The sequence below is a fragment of the Dunckerocampus dactyliophorus genome, chromosome 4 (assembly GCF_027744805.1).
Source record: "Dunckerocampus dactyliophorus isolate RoL2022-P2 chromosome 4, RoL_Ddac_1.1, whole genome shotgun sequence".
In the NCBI taxonomy this organism is placed as follows: Eukaryota; Metazoa; Chordata; class Actinopteri; order Syngnathiformes; family Syngnathidae; genus Dunckerocampus; species Dunckerocampus dactyliophorus.
In genome coordinates, this window is record NC_072822.1 from 37,164,305 (window position 1) to 37,183,681 (window position 19,377).

General features: G+C 46.2%; 2 protein-coding genes across 2 annotated transcripts in view; both read left to right on the top strand.

Moving 5' to 3' along the window:
* Positions 1-37, top strand: part of LOC129179902 (gastrula zinc finger protein XlCGF57.1-like) — an 11,794-nt gene extending 11,757 nt beyond the window's left edge. Inside the window, exon 2 of the mRNA XM_054773731.1 lies at positions 1-37. This exon is cut by the window's left edge and continues 1,686 nt beyond it. The gene's annotated coding sequence lies outside the window, so the exon portion shown is untranslated.
* Positions 38-3,132: 3,095 nt separating this feature from the next.
* On the top strand, positions 3,133-6,048 carry LOC129180524 (zinc finger protein 84-like). The gene is made up of 2 exons (XM_054775103.1): positions 3,133-3,380; positions 3,902-6,048. The coding sequence occupies exons 1-2, from the start codon at positions 3,227-3,229 to the stop codon at positions 5,011-5,013; spliced, it is 1,266 nt and encodes a 421-aa protein (XP_054631078.1). The 5' UTR covers positions 3,133-3,226; the 3' UTR covers positions 5,014-6,048.
* The last annotated feature ends 13,329 nt before the right edge of the window (positions 6,049-19,377 follow it).

The window sequence follows — 19,377 nt, forward strand, 5'->3', positions numbered from 1 at the left end:
ACATCATAGATGATATTCTACGTGTCCCGTGGGAAGTCGCTTGTGTTTAGTTTGTTTTATTCTTCACATTCTTTGTAATAAAAATCATTTCCATGGTGATTTCTTCTTTCCTTCTAAAGTGTAACTACAGACCCTTTCCAAAAAATTTGAGTATCAGAAAATTAGAACAAAAAAAAAAAAGAAAGAAATTAGGATAACATCACATTTCTTTCTTTTTTTTCCTGCAAAAACTGAGAAGTAAATGGTGATTTCTTCACAATATTCAAATTTTTTGATATTCAAATTTTTTGGAAAGGGTCTGTATACATGCTCATCTATAGTGTAACTACATGCATATATACAGTATCTATGGCAACACAAACACAACACCATACTTTTTTCTTGAGCACAAGGGTGTCCAAATGTTTTTCCAGTGACGACCACATAGTGAAACATGAAAGGATGCAACTCTGCCACTTTGATATTTTGTAAAATATGCTAAGAAGTGATATGTATTTCATCTCAGCTTTGTCATATCGTGAAGGTGAAATGGCATATTATTCATATCAACTTCACTCTTCTCTTTTTTGACATTTTTGCTGCTTTTTTATTTTTAGATAAATAATTGTCAGAGTGAGTCCAGCCACTCTACGGAGGAAACACATTTCAGCTGCTTGTATTGTTTGTATTGTATGTACTTTATTGATCCCACAGCGGGGAAATTTACTTGTTACAGCAGCAAGCAAGCAAGACAAGTAAAGAGAACAGTAAAGTAAAGCACTACAACATGGTTCAGGTGGTGCAGGTGTTGTAGAGCCTGACAGCGGTCGGTATGAAGGACCTGCGGAACCTCTCCTTCTTACACCGTGGGTGTAACAGTCTGCTGCTGAAGGAGCTGCTAAGGGAACCCACAGTGTCAGTATCCGCCATCTCCTTCTTTCGGTCACGACCCGAAGCTCATGACCGTAGGTGAGGGGGGGAACATAGGGGGGGGGGGGGGGGGGGGGGGTGTAATCTGACAGCTTTGCCCTCCGGCTCAGCTCTCTTCACCACGACGGTCCGGTACGACGACCGCATCACTGCAGACGCTGCACCGATCCACCCGTCGACCTCATGCTCTAACCTTCCCTCACTTGTGAACAGCACCCCGAGATACTTGAACTACTCCACCTGGGGCAGGACCTCATTCTCATTCCCAACCCACCCTTTTCCCACTCAGAAACATGCAAACCACCCCAGTAAACACTAAAGGTCACAGCCCGATGAGGCCATTAGGACCACGTCGTCTGCAAATAGCAGAGACCAGATCCTAACGCCTTCAAACTGGACTCCCTCGACTCATTGGTTGCACCTAGAAATTCTGTCCATGACAATGCAGAACAGAATGAGTGACTAAGGGCAGCCTTGGCAGAGGCCAACGTTCACCGGAAACAGGCTGGACTTAATACTGGCAATGCCAACCAGGCTCCTGCTCCAGTTCTTCAAGGACCCAATGGCACGTAGTAGTACACCCCACAGGACACTGCAAGGGACATGGCCGAATGGTGGCAAACTGCCTGGGGAGTTAACCTAAGTTAACCCTAACTAACCCTGGTCTATTCTAGTGTGATCCCCCCAAAAGTTGAAACACACCACCCAGGTGGCCGGAGTCTGGTGTCTTCAGACTCCTCTATGGAAGGTATGTCAGTGGGATTGAGAAGTATTCCTTCAACCACTCGACTATATCCCCCATCGAGGTCAGCCGGCTTCTGTCCCCACGGGCAGTGTGCCCACATGGTTTGCTCCAGTTTGCTCCATGGCCAAGTTTTTGCCTCGACCACCACCCACTTCTGTAGGGTGGCTGGGCTCACCCTATGAGATACGGTGAGGAGCTTGCTCATCCCGGAGGAGCTCAGAGTAGAGCCGCTGCTCCTTCACATGGAGAGGAGCCAGTTGAGGCGGCTTGGACATCTAGTCCGATGCCTCCTGGACGCCTTCCCAGTGAGGTGTTCCTGGCACGCCCGGCTGGGAGAAGGCCCCGGGGCAGACCTAGGACACGCTGATGGGTTTATGTCTCACAGCTGGCCTCCTGGTGGAAGTCGGGGACTGGGAAGTCTGGGCTTCCCTACTGTGACTGCTGCCCCCATGACCCGGACCCGGATAAGCAGAAGACAATGGAAGGATGATTGCTCATAATGATTTGACGTCATATTCAGAAGATACCGTACTTCTGTCATCCTAAATCTTCTCTCTGTGGCCCAGAGCCCCTCCCTCAGCAAGACCCACCATTGTAGCATGATATTCTTCCAGTAATATGCAGGGAAAATTTACCTTTGAAGAGGAATGGTCGAGCACACGCCGTTGGTGGCGGAGGAGGAGATATTGACAAAAGACAAATGGTCGTCGTTAGACTCTTCTAAAAGAGGTAGTGTTCCGTGGGTGGTGTAGAATAATAAACAGGCCTATTAACTCTTCCTAAACTTTAATCACAAGCTGTGCTGGGTTGCATGTACAGCTACAATTTAGCTTTTCTTCAGTCTCCTCCCACTGGTCTTAATCACCTGTTGGTCCCATTAGCAGTGTCACAGTGCCCTCTACTGGTCAAGCATGTGAAATATGGACTTAAGCCCATAATTATTTATATTTATCAGGCAAAACACATGAAAATATAGACCAGTCGGCTTGTGTTCGTATCTACGAGTGTCCGCACGGCGGATGTTCGTTTAGTGTAATCAGCGTACTGTGTATATACTGTAGACAAGGGGTACACTATAAAGATAAGTCCTGATAATATACAGTATACTGTTTATATATACACAGTACGCGATATACAGCTCATTTAAATGGGAATAAAAAGGGTTTCCAGCAAGATAGAAGAACACACATTAACGTTTGACGTTCAACTGCTGCCATCTTACGGCGGCATTGAGAAAGTGTTCAAGACGAGAGCCGGGGAAGAAAGAAGGGACGCAAGAGGTCACAATCGACATTAAAGCAGACAACAATGGCCAGTGATTCATTTCACCTCGTATGAATGTTAGAAATCAATTGAAACCACCGGCTTTGCCACTTCTGCCTTCATCTTCAGTGGTTTTCGATCTTGCCGCAAGATAGCAGCCGCGGAACAGCTCGTATGCATAACTGTAGTAATACCATAGAAGAAGAGAAGGCGGACGTTAGCAATACAATTCAAGGGCTCGAGAGACGAGACGAGATGAGATGAGACGAGGCGTTTAAGTATTTTATTTCCCAAAAGAAAACATTGAAAATGTTGAAAGAGTTGGTAAGAGAACGACTAATGGCGGCAGCTGATGAAATATTGGCGCTGTTTGAAAGAACGATAGCGTCGTACGAGGAGGAACTTTCCCAAACGAGAGAGGAGAAGGAGCGACTTCGACATCACCTTGTGCTCGACGCCAAAGGTATGTTTCATGTTAACTGACCTACCTTTAACATAGCTTGATTTGCTAACAAGCGTGTTCTCTGAGGGTGGATTTATTTTTCTCAAAATTCACTTTTTAGTTACAGTTAAGTCTAAACGCTTAAAAATGTGCATTAAAAATACATATGAGCATCTTTACCGGCAGAAAGACTGATGGCTGCACCTGGAAGTGTTTCGTCAATATGCAGGACAAGCCTGCCTTGAAAATATGACACAAGAAAATACGATATTTTCTCATCACGGTTACCACATGCCAACAGAAAGAAGCCATGTTGATTTTCCAACCAATAGGAAAACGACTCTGAGGTCATGTGACCGAACCTCTTTTTCCTCCTCGAGAGTTCCAAATACACACCCTACATGGATACACACACACACACTCCGTAGAATTAATATCCATAAAACACTACACACACACACACTACACAGAAGAAAGTGTATCAGTAGTTACATTAGAAACATCTCAAGGATCATGAGTTAAAGTGTGTTTGTTTCCTGCAGACGTCCAGCAGATGATTGGTTGTCAGGAAGAACATCTCCCTCAGCTGGAGGTGGGGAGCTCCACTTTGAAGCAGGAGGATCCCCAGCCCCCCCACGTTAAAGAGGAAGAGGAGGAACTCTGGATCAGTCAGGAGGGAGCGTGCCTTCTAGGGTTGGAGGAGGCTGATCTCACCACGTTGCCACTGACTGGTGTCTCTGTGAAGACTGAAGAGCATGAAGACAAACCACCCGAATCGCCACAGCTTCATTACAGTCTGAGTGAGGAGAACAGAGGGGCGGAGCCTCCGAGCAGCAGCAGCAGTAGCAGCTCACCACAACACATGACTACAGAAGCTGGTGGAGACCACCATGGAGGATCACAAGCAGACAAGCTCTTAGCTCCGCTATCAGATAGCGAACACACAACGTCACACGCTCCTGAGGATGAAGAAGCTTTGAGCGGCGGTACAGACGGTGAAGGTGATAGGAGGACTCACACTGACAATAAATACTCTAAATGCTCTAAAAAGAAGACGGGTAAAAAATGTTTGACCTGCTCAGTTTGTGCAAAAAGTTTTACTCAAAAGTGTGCTTTGACTCAACACATGCGGACACACTCAGGAGAAAAACCTTTTATTTGTTCAGCTTGTGGTCAAAGATTCTCCCAGAAAGGTGCGATGATAATTCACATGAGAAGGCACACTGGAGAAAAACCTTTTTGTTGCTCAGTTTGTGGTGAAAGCTTTGCCCAAAAGGGACATGTGGTAACACACATGAGAACACACACAGGAGAAAAACCATACAGGTGTTTAGTTTGTGATAAAAGATTTGCTCAGAATGCAACGTTTCGTTCCCACATGAGGACACACACAGGAGAAAAACCCTTTGGTTGCTTTGTTTGTGATAAAAGATTTGCTCGCAAGCTAACAATGGTATCACACATGAGAACACACACAGGAGAAAAACCCTTCAGTTGCTTTGTTTGTGATAAAAAGTTCTCTCAAAAGTCAAAGATGGTTGCACATGTGAGAACACACGGAGAAGAAAAAGCTTGTCAGGAAGGATTAGGGTGTGGCGCAGATGACAATAAGAAAGATGATGAAATGAGCAGTGGGCCTTCATGTATACAATAACTGAAACCAAGAAACTTCCTATCATCTTTCTGACATTCTTCATGACAACAAACACAAAGCAGGCTAGCTCCATGGAAGTGTTGTCATAGCAGTGAAGCAACCACAGCTTTTATGGTCTGCCTTGGTGCCATGCAAGGTTAGTGCAAGGTTGGATTTCTCTGGAGGTTTCATATCAAGCAGTGCAGGAGGTTTGGAGAGGAAGGAGCGAGCTGGGGTAGGAGTGGAACCCAGGCTTCAGTCTGTGACTAAAATTGAGGATTCATGTTTGGGATGCAGCTCATTCAGTAAAATCGAAACAATCAGCAAAATGTGAGATTTTTATTTTTTTTTTTTTTTTTACTGACCCAGTTGATTGTATGTCATTATTAGTCTTAAAAATAAACCACATCATTTCCAACACGTATATGTATTTACTAGTGCTGCTAAAAATAACATATTTCCGATGGTAACTAATTCTTTTAACTAAATAGGTGAGATTTTCGACCATAATTAGCCACAAGCCACACCCCTTTTAGGACAGCGACAGACCGTCACAAATCTACACAGTCTGACACAAATTCCTACCTTAACACATCAACAGCTGTGCTCAATTCCAACATGTACACTCCTGATCAAAATCTGAAGACCAGTTGAAAAGTTGCTGGAAATAGAATTTTGCACATTTGGATCTCAATGAGGTTTTAAGTAGAGCTACAATATGCAAAAACAAGAAGGGGGGTGAGACAAAAAGCACTTTGAAAAAGTCATTTATTGAAAACAACAATGAAAGTGAAATAGGCTGTTTATCAGCTGATCAAAAGTTTAAGACCATTGCTCAAAAAATAACAAAAAACTCTCCAAACCAGAACAAAACATGTTCTCAGTAGGACTCAGTAATGAGGAGCTCCACCGTTCTTGTTCATCACTTCCAAAATGGCTTTGGGCATGCTTGATGCCAGTGTTTCCAGGAGGTTAGTGGGAACATTGCTCCAAGTGGTGAAGATGGCTTCACCAAGGCCATCAACTGTCTAGAACTGATGGCCATTTTTATAAATCCATCCCCAAATGTTCTCTATGGGATTTAACATGCAGGATTGTCCAAAAGAGTGATGTTATTCTCCCTGAAGAAGTCCTTGGTCAAGCCAGCATTGTGAACTGCAGCGTTGTCTTGTTGAAGAACCCAGCTGGTACCACACAGACCAGGGCCCTCGGTCATGAGGGATGCCCGCCCCAACATCTGCATCCGTTTGACGACCCTGCACCACCTGAAGCTCCAGTGTTCCACTTAATGAAAAAGCAACCCAGATCATGATGGACCCCCCCCTCTCCACTGTGCCGGGTAGAAAACATCTCAGGTGGGATCTCCTAGTCATGTCAGCAACGCTGGAAGTCATCTGGACCGTCAAGGTTACATTTGTTCTCATCAGAGAATAAAACCTTGTTCCACCTTTCAATGTCCCATGTTTGATGCTCCCTGGCAAAGTCTAAATGGGCACTTTTGTGGATGGGTGTGTGGGTGCCCGTGCGGGCGGGGTGTTCTTCTGCGTGCCGCTGGCCGGGATCGGCGGGTGGATGCTTACTTTGGGGTGAGGTGGTCGTGAGTGGCTTTGGTGGAGGTCTTAGGGGCGGGCCCTGCTACTTGGTGGTGTCTGGCTAGTCTCTGTTTCCTGGCTGGCGGTTGTCTGCCTGCCTCTGGGGTGTCTCCCTTGGCGTGTTGGTGGATGGGCGGGGTTTGGGGTGATGGCTGGTCTGCGGTGTGCCGGGGGGGCGTGTGCTTAGACGTCTGGCGGGGGGGTCGCTTCTCTCGTGGGTCTTGTTGTGTGGTGCTTGCTTCTCTGTCCTTCCTTGGCGCTTCTGGATTGCGTGCTTCGTGGGTGTGGCCGTGCTGCGCTCTATGTGGGCTCCAGTTCTGTTGTGGTCGCTATGGTGGCCCTGCTGTTCTGGTGGCGGTCGGGTCTGCCTTGGGGCGTGTGGCTGGTCCGTGGTGTTTGGCGGTTTGGGGGTGGCGCTGTGGACGCTGCCTCCGGTGGTGCTCCGGTGTTGGGGGATCTGGGGGTATTGCCTCTGGGGGTTGGGTGGACCGGACTGGGCGTCATGGCGGGCCGGGTGGGGACTGTGCTGTGTACCGCGGCTGGCCCGAGCCTGTGCTGTGGTGAGTGGTCTGTCGGTCATGTGTCCTTGGTCCCCCCCGCTCGGTTTGGGCGGTGTTGGGGTGTGGGCTTGTGGTGCACTCGTCCTTCCTGTTCCGATGCACCACCTCACATACATATAGGACTTTGGGGGCTGGTCTATGGTCGGGTGTGGCGGGGGAGTGGAGTTGCCTTGCGGAGGCTCCTTTGCTCCTGCCATGCCACTGACCAGTCGCCCCTCAAGTTTAATCGCACAGTTGTCACTTAGGGTTTGGGGGGGGGGCTGAGGAGGTGAGGGGCCCACCGTGCTGCAGCTGTCCCCCAATTTTAATTGCATCATTAGCTATCATCCACATACACCCTATGATATACCTGTACATGCACACACATACACCCCTCAGGGACACAGAGACCAGCTCTTCTTTATTTATATTTTTAATTGCGTAAGAGACACAATCACACCTTATCACATACACGGGTGGAGCGGGCTGGATTGGGGCACCTCCTGCCTGTCCCGCGGCGCCGGGGTCGGGGATGTGGCCCTGGACCTGTCCGCTGGCCGTCGCGGCGCAGTGGCTCGCCTGGGGTGGCCTGGCTTGTGGGGTGCTTTTGTCTGTTTCGCCTGCCCTTCTCTGGGCTGGCCCGTTGGGGCCTGTTAATGGCGGGGCATGTGCCGGGGGGTGGCTTGCGGTGCTTCCCTCAGACTGATCTGGGCCCAGGGCACCTCGGCGCTCTACTACGGATGGCCCGCATGCCGTCGTGGTGGATTGTGGTTGCTACTCTGGTGGCTGCTGGGGCGCTGGGCTGTCTGGTGGGGTGGGGCTTGATCCTGCTCACGGGGATTGTGGGCCTGGGTGATGGGGGACGGGGGGCTGCGTTTGCCCTGGGGCAGGGCCTGCTGGGGGGGTGGTGCTCTGCTGTGCACTTGGGCATTTGTTGCCACTGGTCTTTGTGCTCTGCTGGGCCGCTATCTGTGCCTCCTCCGGTCTGTCTGCGGGCTTGTCGGGGGTGGGGCTCCGGCTCTGGTGGCATGTGGATGGTCTGGCTCCCCGTGGCTGGTGGGGTCCGGCTGCTGGTCCCGCCTTCTCGGCTCTGGTGCTCAGCCTCCCTGCGGCTTGGGGATGCGGCACTCCCACTCCCTCTCCGGGATTTGCTGGCGCTTCCGGCGTGGGTGGGTTTCTTTCAGGTTGCGGGCGCGTCTCTGGGCCTGCTGGTGTGTGGCCCCCAGTGCCCGTCTGCCTTTGTGTGATCTCTCGCCAGTCTCGGGGGTTGGCTGTCCTCCGGCCCGCCGGCGCCCTGTTTCTGGTTTGGATTGCCTCTCTGCGGCCCCTTGCTGGTCTTCCCAGGGGGGAGTGCTCTCTGGGCTGGCTCTTGGGAGGCTGATCTTTGTCTAATCCTTTCATTCGTGTGACTGTTTCAATGAAGCATTGTCATTGTGGTTGTTGATATTATTTTGTCCTTTCCGTCAGGGTCTTTATAGTCATCACAGACATTTGCTGATGTAGTTCTCTTTGTTTCTGTTCTTCTCTTATTGTCACAATTGTTGTTGCTGCTGTTGTCCTTGTCTCTGTCTTTTTTGTCCCCCTCTTTGTCAAGTTATCTTTGGAGGGACTGCACCAATTGTCTGAGAAAACAAGTATAAAAATGACTATGGGACGATCGGGGGGTACTCTTTCATTTTCAGCCAAGAGGTACAGGTGAAATGAAACGGGGGTCCAGGTACCTGTAGACTGCAGAAAGTATCCTGACTGATTTATCTTTCAATGATTATGTCTGACTTATTCTTCAATACATTTGGAAACAATCTAATTTTTTGTGAGAGTCTCCCTTCCTTCTCATAACTGGAGATGAAAGGGGGAGGTGAAATTGGCTTAATTAATTTTCCTTTGACCTTTAGGAGGTTGTGGAGAATTTCACCTCCAACAGTATACACATAGAGTATACATACAGAGTACAAATATTGAGTTTACACATACTGTAGAGCAGGGGTCAGCGACCTTTACCATCAAAAGATGCATTTTGAGTCTTGTGTGAAATGAAAACAAAATGGCCCATCAGAGTTGTTTGTTCAATGGCGTTTATGCCTGACTTGTCACCAGTAACCATTCTATTGGAATTTTCTGGTATTTTGAGACGTGAAAGTACATATTGTTCTGGGCGGCCAGCTGCAGCGGCACACCATTTGCCTCTCCTGGCGTCACCACCTCGCGGGCCAGCGTATTACGGCTTCAGCGCACAGCTACGCGTTTTAAAACATTTTAAAACATATCGCTATGCTCCCGTTAATTACTGAGCAGTGCTTTATTTGACTGCGCAGTAACTTGCTTCGGACTCAACTCAGAACTCATTCACCTTTTCTTCTCTCCCGCGCAGTGAGACACACTGGCCAACCCCTCACTTGCTCGTCCAATCAGCAGTCAGTATGAATGCGCGCGTGAACGATCGTTTGTCATTATGTGCCCAGTACAGGGTGCAGAGCCGTATATAGAGAGAGTTTGGCCAACTGAAAACACGGACGCCATGTTGCTACCCTCGGCCACAGGACGGGGCTTGCGCTCAAGCATGTAGCCCATGAGTATGCCTATCGTTTTGCACGCAAAACACTAGAACACCTTTTTTCACAGACTAGGTGTACAGTTTCTATTTCATTCTATTTTTCCCTTGTTTGATTTTTTAGCCTTTGAGGTATCTGACGAGTCGATAATATAAGGAATACACTGCATGTATGATACAGGCTATTACTAGTATATGGTACATTTTTTACTGCACATGGATTTTGATTTTCAACGTTGTGGATGCTGGAAATGTATCAGTGTGTTCATACATAACATATGTTCAAATAAGAGATGTGATTACGTGTATTTGCTTTATCTCCTGCTATAACAAGCAAGATAGCTGCCATTTTCATGGTACCAATGAATGTGTTATAACAGGTTCCTCTCATTTGTTTGTCATAATTAATATATGTCCCTAAATTTACATTTAAAAGTGATGTCAGTGTAATTGACAACCAAATGTCATATTTTCTCTTTAATTTTTATCAATGACTTTCAGTTATATATACAATATTTACAACTTTTATTTACAACACAAAATCCACAATAACTAATTTCCAGATGATGGGCCCTGTTTTATCAAGAGTAAAAATCGATAAAAAAGTTAATAAAAAGTCAATTTACTTTGTACAGGCTTATATTTTAATCTTCAATGATAACTCTTGATAAAACAGAACCCAGAACATACAGACATTCCACACACATACATGTCCACCATGAACTTTGGATCATGTTAACACCAGGTGAACGTTTTGATGAACGTATTTGAACATTGGTACAATATCAAGTTTATGGCTTCATAGGAGAATGATGAAAACTCTTTTTGAGATGAACATACATGTATGAAAACAAATGTACTGTGTCTGAAACGTGGATGCAATACATCCAATTTCATGATAGCAGATAACTGCATGGGAGTGATTGTATTTCAAGGTAGACAATAGTGGAAGTGAACATTCATCTCAATGCAATGACTTGTGTCTTGCTTGATTTATTCATCTATTGTATGATTTCCTTTTCCATTTTGATCACAGCACTTTTGATCACAGCACATCATTAGCTAAGTTTGAACTTAAATTAAATATAAATACATACATGTACATGTGAAACTGTCGTTACTTAACATTTTCCTCAAGATCATTAATGAATGCCAACATCTAGACTGCATTGTGCAGTCCCACCTACTTCAAATCGTGTTATTTTACTTACTTCGCATAACAATTAAGTGTTACAGTATTTGCTTTCCACCCCTCTCGTTTGACATTACGAAATCGCAGCAGCAGGGTAGCAACATGGCGTCCATATGTCATGTGACCAGCAGTTGACCAATCACAGCGTAGTAGCTCTGAAACCGAGTTGGCCAAACTCTCTCTATATAGGGCTCTGCCAGGGTTTACCCCGCCTAGAAGACACAGCCTGGTGAGGGTAAGCGGCATAGAAAACGGATGGATGGATGAAAAAAATAGTGGTCTCCTGTTAGAGATCTTGAAATAGCCATCTCTAGTCCTCTCCATCCTCATAACAAACTAGCTGATCATGCAACGAGCTTGGTGATTCCCACGGGGAATCTGATTGGTCGCTTCCTGTTCTTTAGCCAAGGTTTCTGGGCTAAATGGCTCAATGTACGTGCATGATGAGGACTGAGTACGCGTGGAAATCCATCCATCCATTTTCTATGCCGCTTCTCATTGGGGTCGCGGGGGTCTGATGGAGCCTATCCCAGCTGACGGGCAACAGGCGGGGTACACCCTGGACTGGTCGCCAGCCAATGGCAGGGCACATATAGACAAACAACCATTCACACTCACATTCATACCTATGGACAATTTAGAGTCTCCAATGAAGCTAACATGCATGTTTTTGGAATGTGGGAGGAAACCGGAGTACCCGGAGAAAACCCACACACGCACGAGGAGAACATACAAACTCCACACAGTAATGCCCAAGGGAGAATCGACCCACGTCTGCGCGTGTAAATTGAAAATGAAAAGCACCGGGGGAGTGAGCGTTGGCAGCTTTTATTAACAGTCTTGCTTCCTCAGCTGTTCAATACCGCCGCAAGATGGCAGCAGTGTGACGACGTGGATGCTTGCCTGCCGTGAAACCCAAGTCGAAGAAGACGGAGACCTAAAGTTAGCGACGTTACAAGACAGACGTCAGACAAAGGCGACGTTGTTTAATCGACTAAGCAACTATTGAAAATGTTGAAAAAGTTGGTGAAGGAGCGACTCATGGCGGCGGCGGAGGAAATATCGGCACTGTTTGAAAGAACGATCGCGTCGTACGAGGAGGAACTTTCCCGAACGAGAGAGAAGGAGCGACTTCGACAGTAGCAGGAAGCTGTTAGCAAGACTCACATTCTGTTCCACGTTGAAAGTATTTTCACGGTGCTTCTCCTTTATTGCACACTGTATACTGCACGTTTGATAGTAAGCGCAGTGTTTGTTAGAAAATGTGCTTTTTAGTGAGACGGATGGGCGCTATGTTGATATAACAACCAACCAGTAGGAAAGCGACTCGCAGGTCATGTGACGGGGCGTAATGTAGATTGTAACTGTGTTACACATAATGCACCAGTTTTAATTTTATTTGATGACTTTTACAATAACATTTCTGTTTGATTTGCCGTTTGCTTGTTTTTATTATGTAATATTTGTTTGGCTAGAGGCGTAGCACGGAACTGACTGATGCCGTCTTACATCCTGGCAACATGGACGCCATCTTGGTGCTTTTTCATCGAAGTCAACAACACAGTCCAAACATAACAAATCACAACAAAAATGCACCAGAAGTATGAATAACAAAATAAATGACGGAGGAATTGATATAGTTTTCCACGAGCGTAAAGTCCCCTCCCATCTCGAGGAGTTTCACAGCAGTCTTTGTTTTCATGTGCTTCAGTGATGAGAAGCAGAGGCACAGTTCCTCGTGCAAGGCAATAACGTTTGGTGTCATCTTTAGGAATAGGTGTTGTGGGAAATTTGTAGAATTTGGATCTCAAGGGTTCAGTTTCTTTTCCAGAGAAATAGTTTAGAATTGAATCTCGGGGGGATGAAAAGGGGTACAGTGCTTTGTTAAATGTTGGCAAATAGCAAAATTGGTTAGTTTGTCGTCTGATGGGTTTTTTCCTTGGCGCCACCTTTTACAGCAGCTCCACAAACTCATGAGTTTTTTTCCTCAGCTGTTCCTGCTCCAGTGCGTCTTTTTCTGTATTTTGTCAGGTACGTGTGTGAACGTATGTTGCATTTGAGACGCCAAACGTCATCATTTTTCATTCAAACTGCGTGACTTTCCACCGCATCCGTGGCTCTGTGAGCCCAAATGGCTCCCGTTGTTTTTATACTAGAGACCAGCTGCTGACCCTGCGTAACATAACTCCTGCGATGTCCCCCGCCAGTTAAGGAGGAGGAGGCGGGGCGGCTGCTCCTTGGAGGATGTAAGAACTCTCCCTAATAAGACGGACGGGTTGGCGGCGTCTACACGGCATCATCAGGAGCTCCCAGGATGCTGCATGCCGGTGCTCACAGACACGACGGTGGCCCTGGATGGATTCTCCACCATACGGACAGAGAGGAGCGGTCATAGGAGGGGCGGGGTTGTAGTGGCCATACTGTCAGCCGTGGGAACTTTCACACGCCATAGTGGTGGCGGTGTACATCGCACCCTCAGTGTTTCAGACCAGGAAGACTGCAGGACCGGATGGTCTGAGCTCCAGGCTCCTCAGGTCCTGCTCGGACCAGCTGAGTGGGATCGTTGGACACTTATTCAACATGAGCCTGACACTGGGGAGGGTGCCAGATAACATGAGTGACCAACTGGGATGTTCAGGGGTGGACCATCACCTACTTGCTTATTCTAGTACTTTTCAGACATATAAAACATTCCAAATGTTGCATTTATAGCACAAGACTATTAATGAACCCATGTGGAACGATGTACTTACTGTAAATGTGTCCTCAAAGCAGCCACCCTTTGATGATACACAGCCAACAACCCCATTGGACAACTGTTTGCTTCTTGCAATCAAATGAATTCTATTGGTAAGTAAAGACAAATATATAATAAACCACGAGTGACGTCACTGTGAAAGTCAAGAGCCGTGCGTAATTCCTTACATTTATGTGTTTCTTTCAGTCTTCTCAGTGGGTGTTGTAGCTCCGCCTACCCCTTCGCTCCCTTAGCTCTACCCTTACCCCTCGCTTTAAGGAGAATTGGGACCTCACTTGATTCTGTCAACACACAACACCTAGGGTAAGGGGTAAGACGAGGGCTAAGGGGTAGAATTGGGATTCAGCCTAAAATCAAATAGAAATAAAGGAAGAGGAATGTAGGTTTTGGGTTAGTTAGTTAGTTAGTTAGTTAGTTGGAAAGTAAATGTAGCTTACTTAACAATACATTTGAAGCAACTTTAGAAGTGAATGTTTTCTGGATATGAATAGTGTAACTAGAAAAAGGCTGTCCTCAGATAAAGCGCCTGTAAAAAGGCGGCAGGAGCCTACTGTAGGTGCTGTAAACTGCATGTTTCCTTGAAAAGGAGATGAAAGTAATCTTAACAATAAGTCGCTTTTGTTTCTACCACTGAAAATAATATTCGGGTGTAAGGTTCCATTTGACATACAGTATTTATAAGCGCTGTCTACCATGACACTTCTAGCGTGGACGTGTTCGACGGGGCCTTTTAGAGAAGATGCTCTTCCCAGCCGCTCGTGCTTCCTCCATCCTCCGTCGACTTCTGCCTTTTTGTCGTTTGCCAAGTCGGTGAACTCAGTCAACAACTGTGCCCGTTGCGCTGCGGTTTCTGACAGGATACAAATGATTTCCCCACAAATGTGCTCCTGGTCTTTTTCTTCCAGGCCTTGTATTTTGAGGTTCCAGTGCCTCCTGTATCTCTCCAAGTCAGTTACTCTTTCTTTTCAGTCTTTGTTTTCCTTGGCCAGTTGAGGAATTATGTTTTCACTAACTTTGACGTTTAAGCACCAGCTGCATTTCGAAACGGACCCAATCGGCAACTCCACAATGTTTACAACTTTTTAAGGTGGGGATGAATTAATCTGCATGATGTGTTTGGAAAGCCGTTCCTTCTTGCACGTATACGCTCCCATGCAATGCTCAGAGCACACCTTTTGTGCATGTGCCAGTCTCCCCAGGGGGATATATTGGCCCATCGTCTCTTATCCTTGGACCATACCTTGTTGGTCATGTCTGAGTACACATGAAAGTGTGTAGCGACCTCCAGGAGAACATCGCATGGATGTTTGTTGTTTGTGTCCTGCAGAGGTCCAGCAGCTGATTGGTCATCAAGAACATCCCCCTCAGACGCAGGTGAGGAGCTCCACTTTGAAGCAGTTGGATCCCCAGCCCCCCCACGTTAAAGAAGAAGAGGAGGAACTTCAGATCTCTCAGGAGGGAGAGTGTCTTCTAGAACTGGAGGAGGCTGATCTCACCACGTTGCCACTGACTGGTGTCTCTGTGAAGACCATGAAGACGATGCACCTGAGTCGTCACAGCTTCATCACAGTCCGAGTGAGGAGAACAGAGGGGTGGAGCCTCCAAGCAGCCGCAGCTCACCACAACACATGACAACAGAAGCAGATGGAGACCACCGTGGAGGATCACAAGCAGACAAGCTCTTAGCTCCGCTATCAGATAGTGGAGACACAACATCACACTCTCCTGAGGATGAAGAAGCCTTGAGCAGCGATGCAGACTGTGAAGGTGACGTGAGGACTCACACTGACAACAAACACTCTAAAAAGAAGACGGGTAAAAAAGATTTCACCTGCTCAATTTGTACTAAAAGATTTTTTTTTAAGAGCCTTTTAACTCAACACATGAGAACACACACGGGAGAAAAACCTTTTAGTTGTTCCGTGTGTGACAATACCTTTACTCAAAGGTCCACTATGATGCGACACATGGCAACTCACACGGGAGAGAAACCTTTTAGTTGTTCAGTTTGTGGGAAGAGATTCTCTCAAAACTCACACAGGCTATCTCACATGACAACTCACACTGGAGAAGAACCTTACAGTTGTTCAGTTTGTGGGGATACATTTTCTGTAAGGTCATATTTGACAAGACACATGACAACTCACACTGGAGAAAAACCTTTCAGTTGTTCGGTGTGTGATAAACATTTCTTCCGAAGGTCATACCTGGTATTACACATAAGAACACACACAGGAGAAAAACCTTTTAGTTGTTCAGTGTGTGCTAAAGGATTCTCCCGTAAGTCCAACATGGTAGATCACATGAGAAGACACAGAGGAGAGCAAGAAGGGTTGGGGTCAGCCTCAGATAAGAATAAGATCAATGATGGTGTCTGAAATTCAATCAGCGGTTGGCAGAACCACAAACACTTTGTGACATTCATCCATGCCATAGATAACCGATGCAGTCAATATCAAGTATGTATTGTGATGTGATCACTCAAGTGCTCACGACACCAAATAAGTTGGGGAAAAAAGAACCAAAAATGTGAGGAAAAAAACAAAAGAAAATGAAAGAATTTGCTGAATAAAACCGTCCGACGCCTCAGAATGGGGAAGCAGTGCCCGGTCCACACGGTTTACAGTGGCAACGGAAGCCTGCTGACCTCCAAGGATCTAGTCGGATGGTGGAAGGAGCGTGAGGTTCACAGGCGGATCGGCGCAGCGTCTGCAGTAATGCGGTCGCCGTACCGGACCGTCGTGATGAAGAGAGCTGAGGACTAGCGACTATCGCCTGCTGACGTCAAAGAATCCGTGAGAAAGTTATCTTTGGAGAGACTGGCGCAGATGGTCTGAGCAAAACAATTCTAAAAAGGCAGAGGGGACTGACGATCGATGCCAACTGCCTTCTGGCCAGGAAGCCGCAGGGGCACATGAGGAGGGACAGCTGGCCCGGATGTCCCAAGAATGTGAAATGATCTTGTCCGTCTTATTGTTCAATGCGTTTTGTAAGTGTAATACCAGCGTGGAGTCTCATTCCTTCTCATAATTGGAGATGAAAGGACACGTCAGGGGAGGTGGCATGCAGATGACTCATTTATTTCACTGAAGCTTCTTTAAGCGGTCCTCGTGGCCTTTATTGAGAATTGATGGGGAATTTCCATCCTTTGAAATGCTGAAGGCTTTCAGTGTAGTTGACTTTATTTCTAGGTCATGTTGCTCCTCTCTCAGTTACATTTTTGGCTAGCTGGTTGCTTCATGCAACATTTCATCTGTTTTTGAAAGATTGTGATTTTAGGAAGGGAGGGGGTGTACTGTATGTTCTCTAAACAGCATGATGAATTGATGTTTTTTGTAGAGGAGCTAGTGAGTCAGGTATATCTCCTCTCAATAAGTTCTGACTTATTATTATGGTCCAACTGGAGAACAACGGAGACTATGGATTGGTTTTTGGTCCAGGAGAAATGTAGCTTTATTGAGTGTTCCTTGCCACGTTATGTTGTGTATTTTGAATGTGGGATTTCCAACTGATTTTGTCATCTATTGTAACACCACGCTGTCTTTGTATTTGTGTGTGGGTATCCTTCCTGCTTTGACCAGCTAGCATTGTTTTGGTGTTTATGAAGGTCTTTACTACCAAACACCTTTTGAGACACTGTATTCTTTTTACAACAAATTATGCTAAACGTCACTGAATAAAAACTCACCTTTTAAAATTTGGTTCATAAAAATTCAATTGAGTTGATACAAATTTGGTGTAAACCTATTCGCTACTTCAGAACACTCGGTCCCCTTCCGGTAAATTAAGTCGGAGCGGTCTCCCAGAGCCAGGAAAATCAAATGTAGAGCTTGTGGTCGTGTGACATTAAACGAAGCCTACGCAGTCCCTCCGCGTCCATCATGGCAGCCAACAGCCGCACATTTACGTTGTATAAGCTTCAGTATGTTACTTTAGTGCCACCTTGTAGGAATGGATCAGGCAACTTATTGAAAGGACCCGGGACAGAGTTGCAGCCGTACTAAGCCGAGACCCGGTCGACTTTGAGTATCTTCATTTGGTTATTAGTCAAGAGTTACATTTTCTTCGTGCAGGCTCCATTTATGCATTTAAATGCCCTGCAGCACAGTAGCCATGTGATAGCCTACTGTACTTTTTATTTGACATGTCGATCATCCGTTTACATGAGAGTAGAATTGTCATTGACGGGGCGGAGCGTCTCTGGAGAGATGTTTGGAATGGTGTTGCATCAGAGTAACCCGGAAGAAGATCTCACCAGTGGCATCCATCTCCTCTGTACGGCCTGTGTCTTCACACCACGTCGTCAATGTTCAACCGGTGAGCACCGAGGGAGAGCTGACCCCAGATCAGCTTTGGAGGATCGGGACGCTCCAAGTTCCTGTACCTGAACCACGACTTTCAGATGTATGTATGCTACGGGTGCTATTTCTGTATTTAACACATACATAAGGCACACCGTATTATTGGCTGTAGGTATGGTCAAACAAACGCTAGCATGCATGCACCCTTGGTGAGGGAGTGTGTGTTGTACTTGTAGCTGTTGTGGTCTCCCCCTCAGTAGCAACAAACAGAAGATGCTGAGGATCAACAAAGCGGAAGCTGTCATAGCTGCGTGACTGTGGAAGAAGTTCCATGCCCTATATATTCAGCAAATAAATTCCACAGCAGGGTCTCCCTTGGGCATTTCTGTGTGGAGTTTGCATGTTCTCCCCGTGTGTGGGGGGATGGGGGGGTTCTCCGGGTACTCCGGTTTCCTCCCACATTCCCAAAATTGTCCATAGGTATGAATGTGAGTGTTTGTCTATATGTGCCCTGCCATTGGCTGGACACCAGTCCAGGGTGTCGCACAAAGTCAGCTGGGATAGGCTCCAGCACACCCCCGTGACCCTAATGAGAAGCAGCATAGAAAATGGATGTATATACACACTACATACAGAAGTCCTGTCATTTGAGCAGTGATTCAGGCTGTGAAGGGGATGTGAGGACTCACACTGACAACAAACGTTTCATCTGCTCAGTTTGTGCTAAAAGCTCTACTGAAAAGGGCAATTTGAATCGACACATGAGCGCATACACCGGAGAAAAAAAATCAGTTGTTCATTTCGTAAAGAAATACATAAACTCAAAGGTCCAATTTGATCAATCACACGAGAACTCACACTGGAGAAAAACCTTTTATTTGCAATGGTTTAAAACAAAAAAAAAAAAACACCTTTTATTTATAAAAAATAAACTAGCTACATCAGATTTTAAGTGAAGGGATATCAATTTTGGAAAGATGGGAAATTATTTGATTCCAAAAATAATGTACAGTTTGAAATCACATTGTTTTCATGGTTAATGCGAGCAGCAACTTGTCCCGCTTTGTTGGATGGTCCTTGAATGCACCATGTAACTTTGTCCCACGCTGCACAGATAGACTACTATACTGTATTTTCAGCCTTTTTCTTTCCCCTTACATTTGCTCCCAAATGCTGATACTATGTGGGAATGCATAAAGTCAGATTTGTTGATCTTATTGAGTGTGAATGTTCATATTTGTTCTCTGAAAAACCGAGTCCAGGCTGGTACTGCTGGATGGTGTCTCTGTATTCATTTAGTGCTGTTCATTTCATCTTGTTCCTGTCTTAGTTTTACACAATACATCATAAATAAGATGAATTACATCACTATAATGTATGAATGGTTTGCTCCAATGAGCTCACCACTCATGGGAGGGGCCCAAGGGGTCAGGTGCAGAGCGAGCTGGGTGG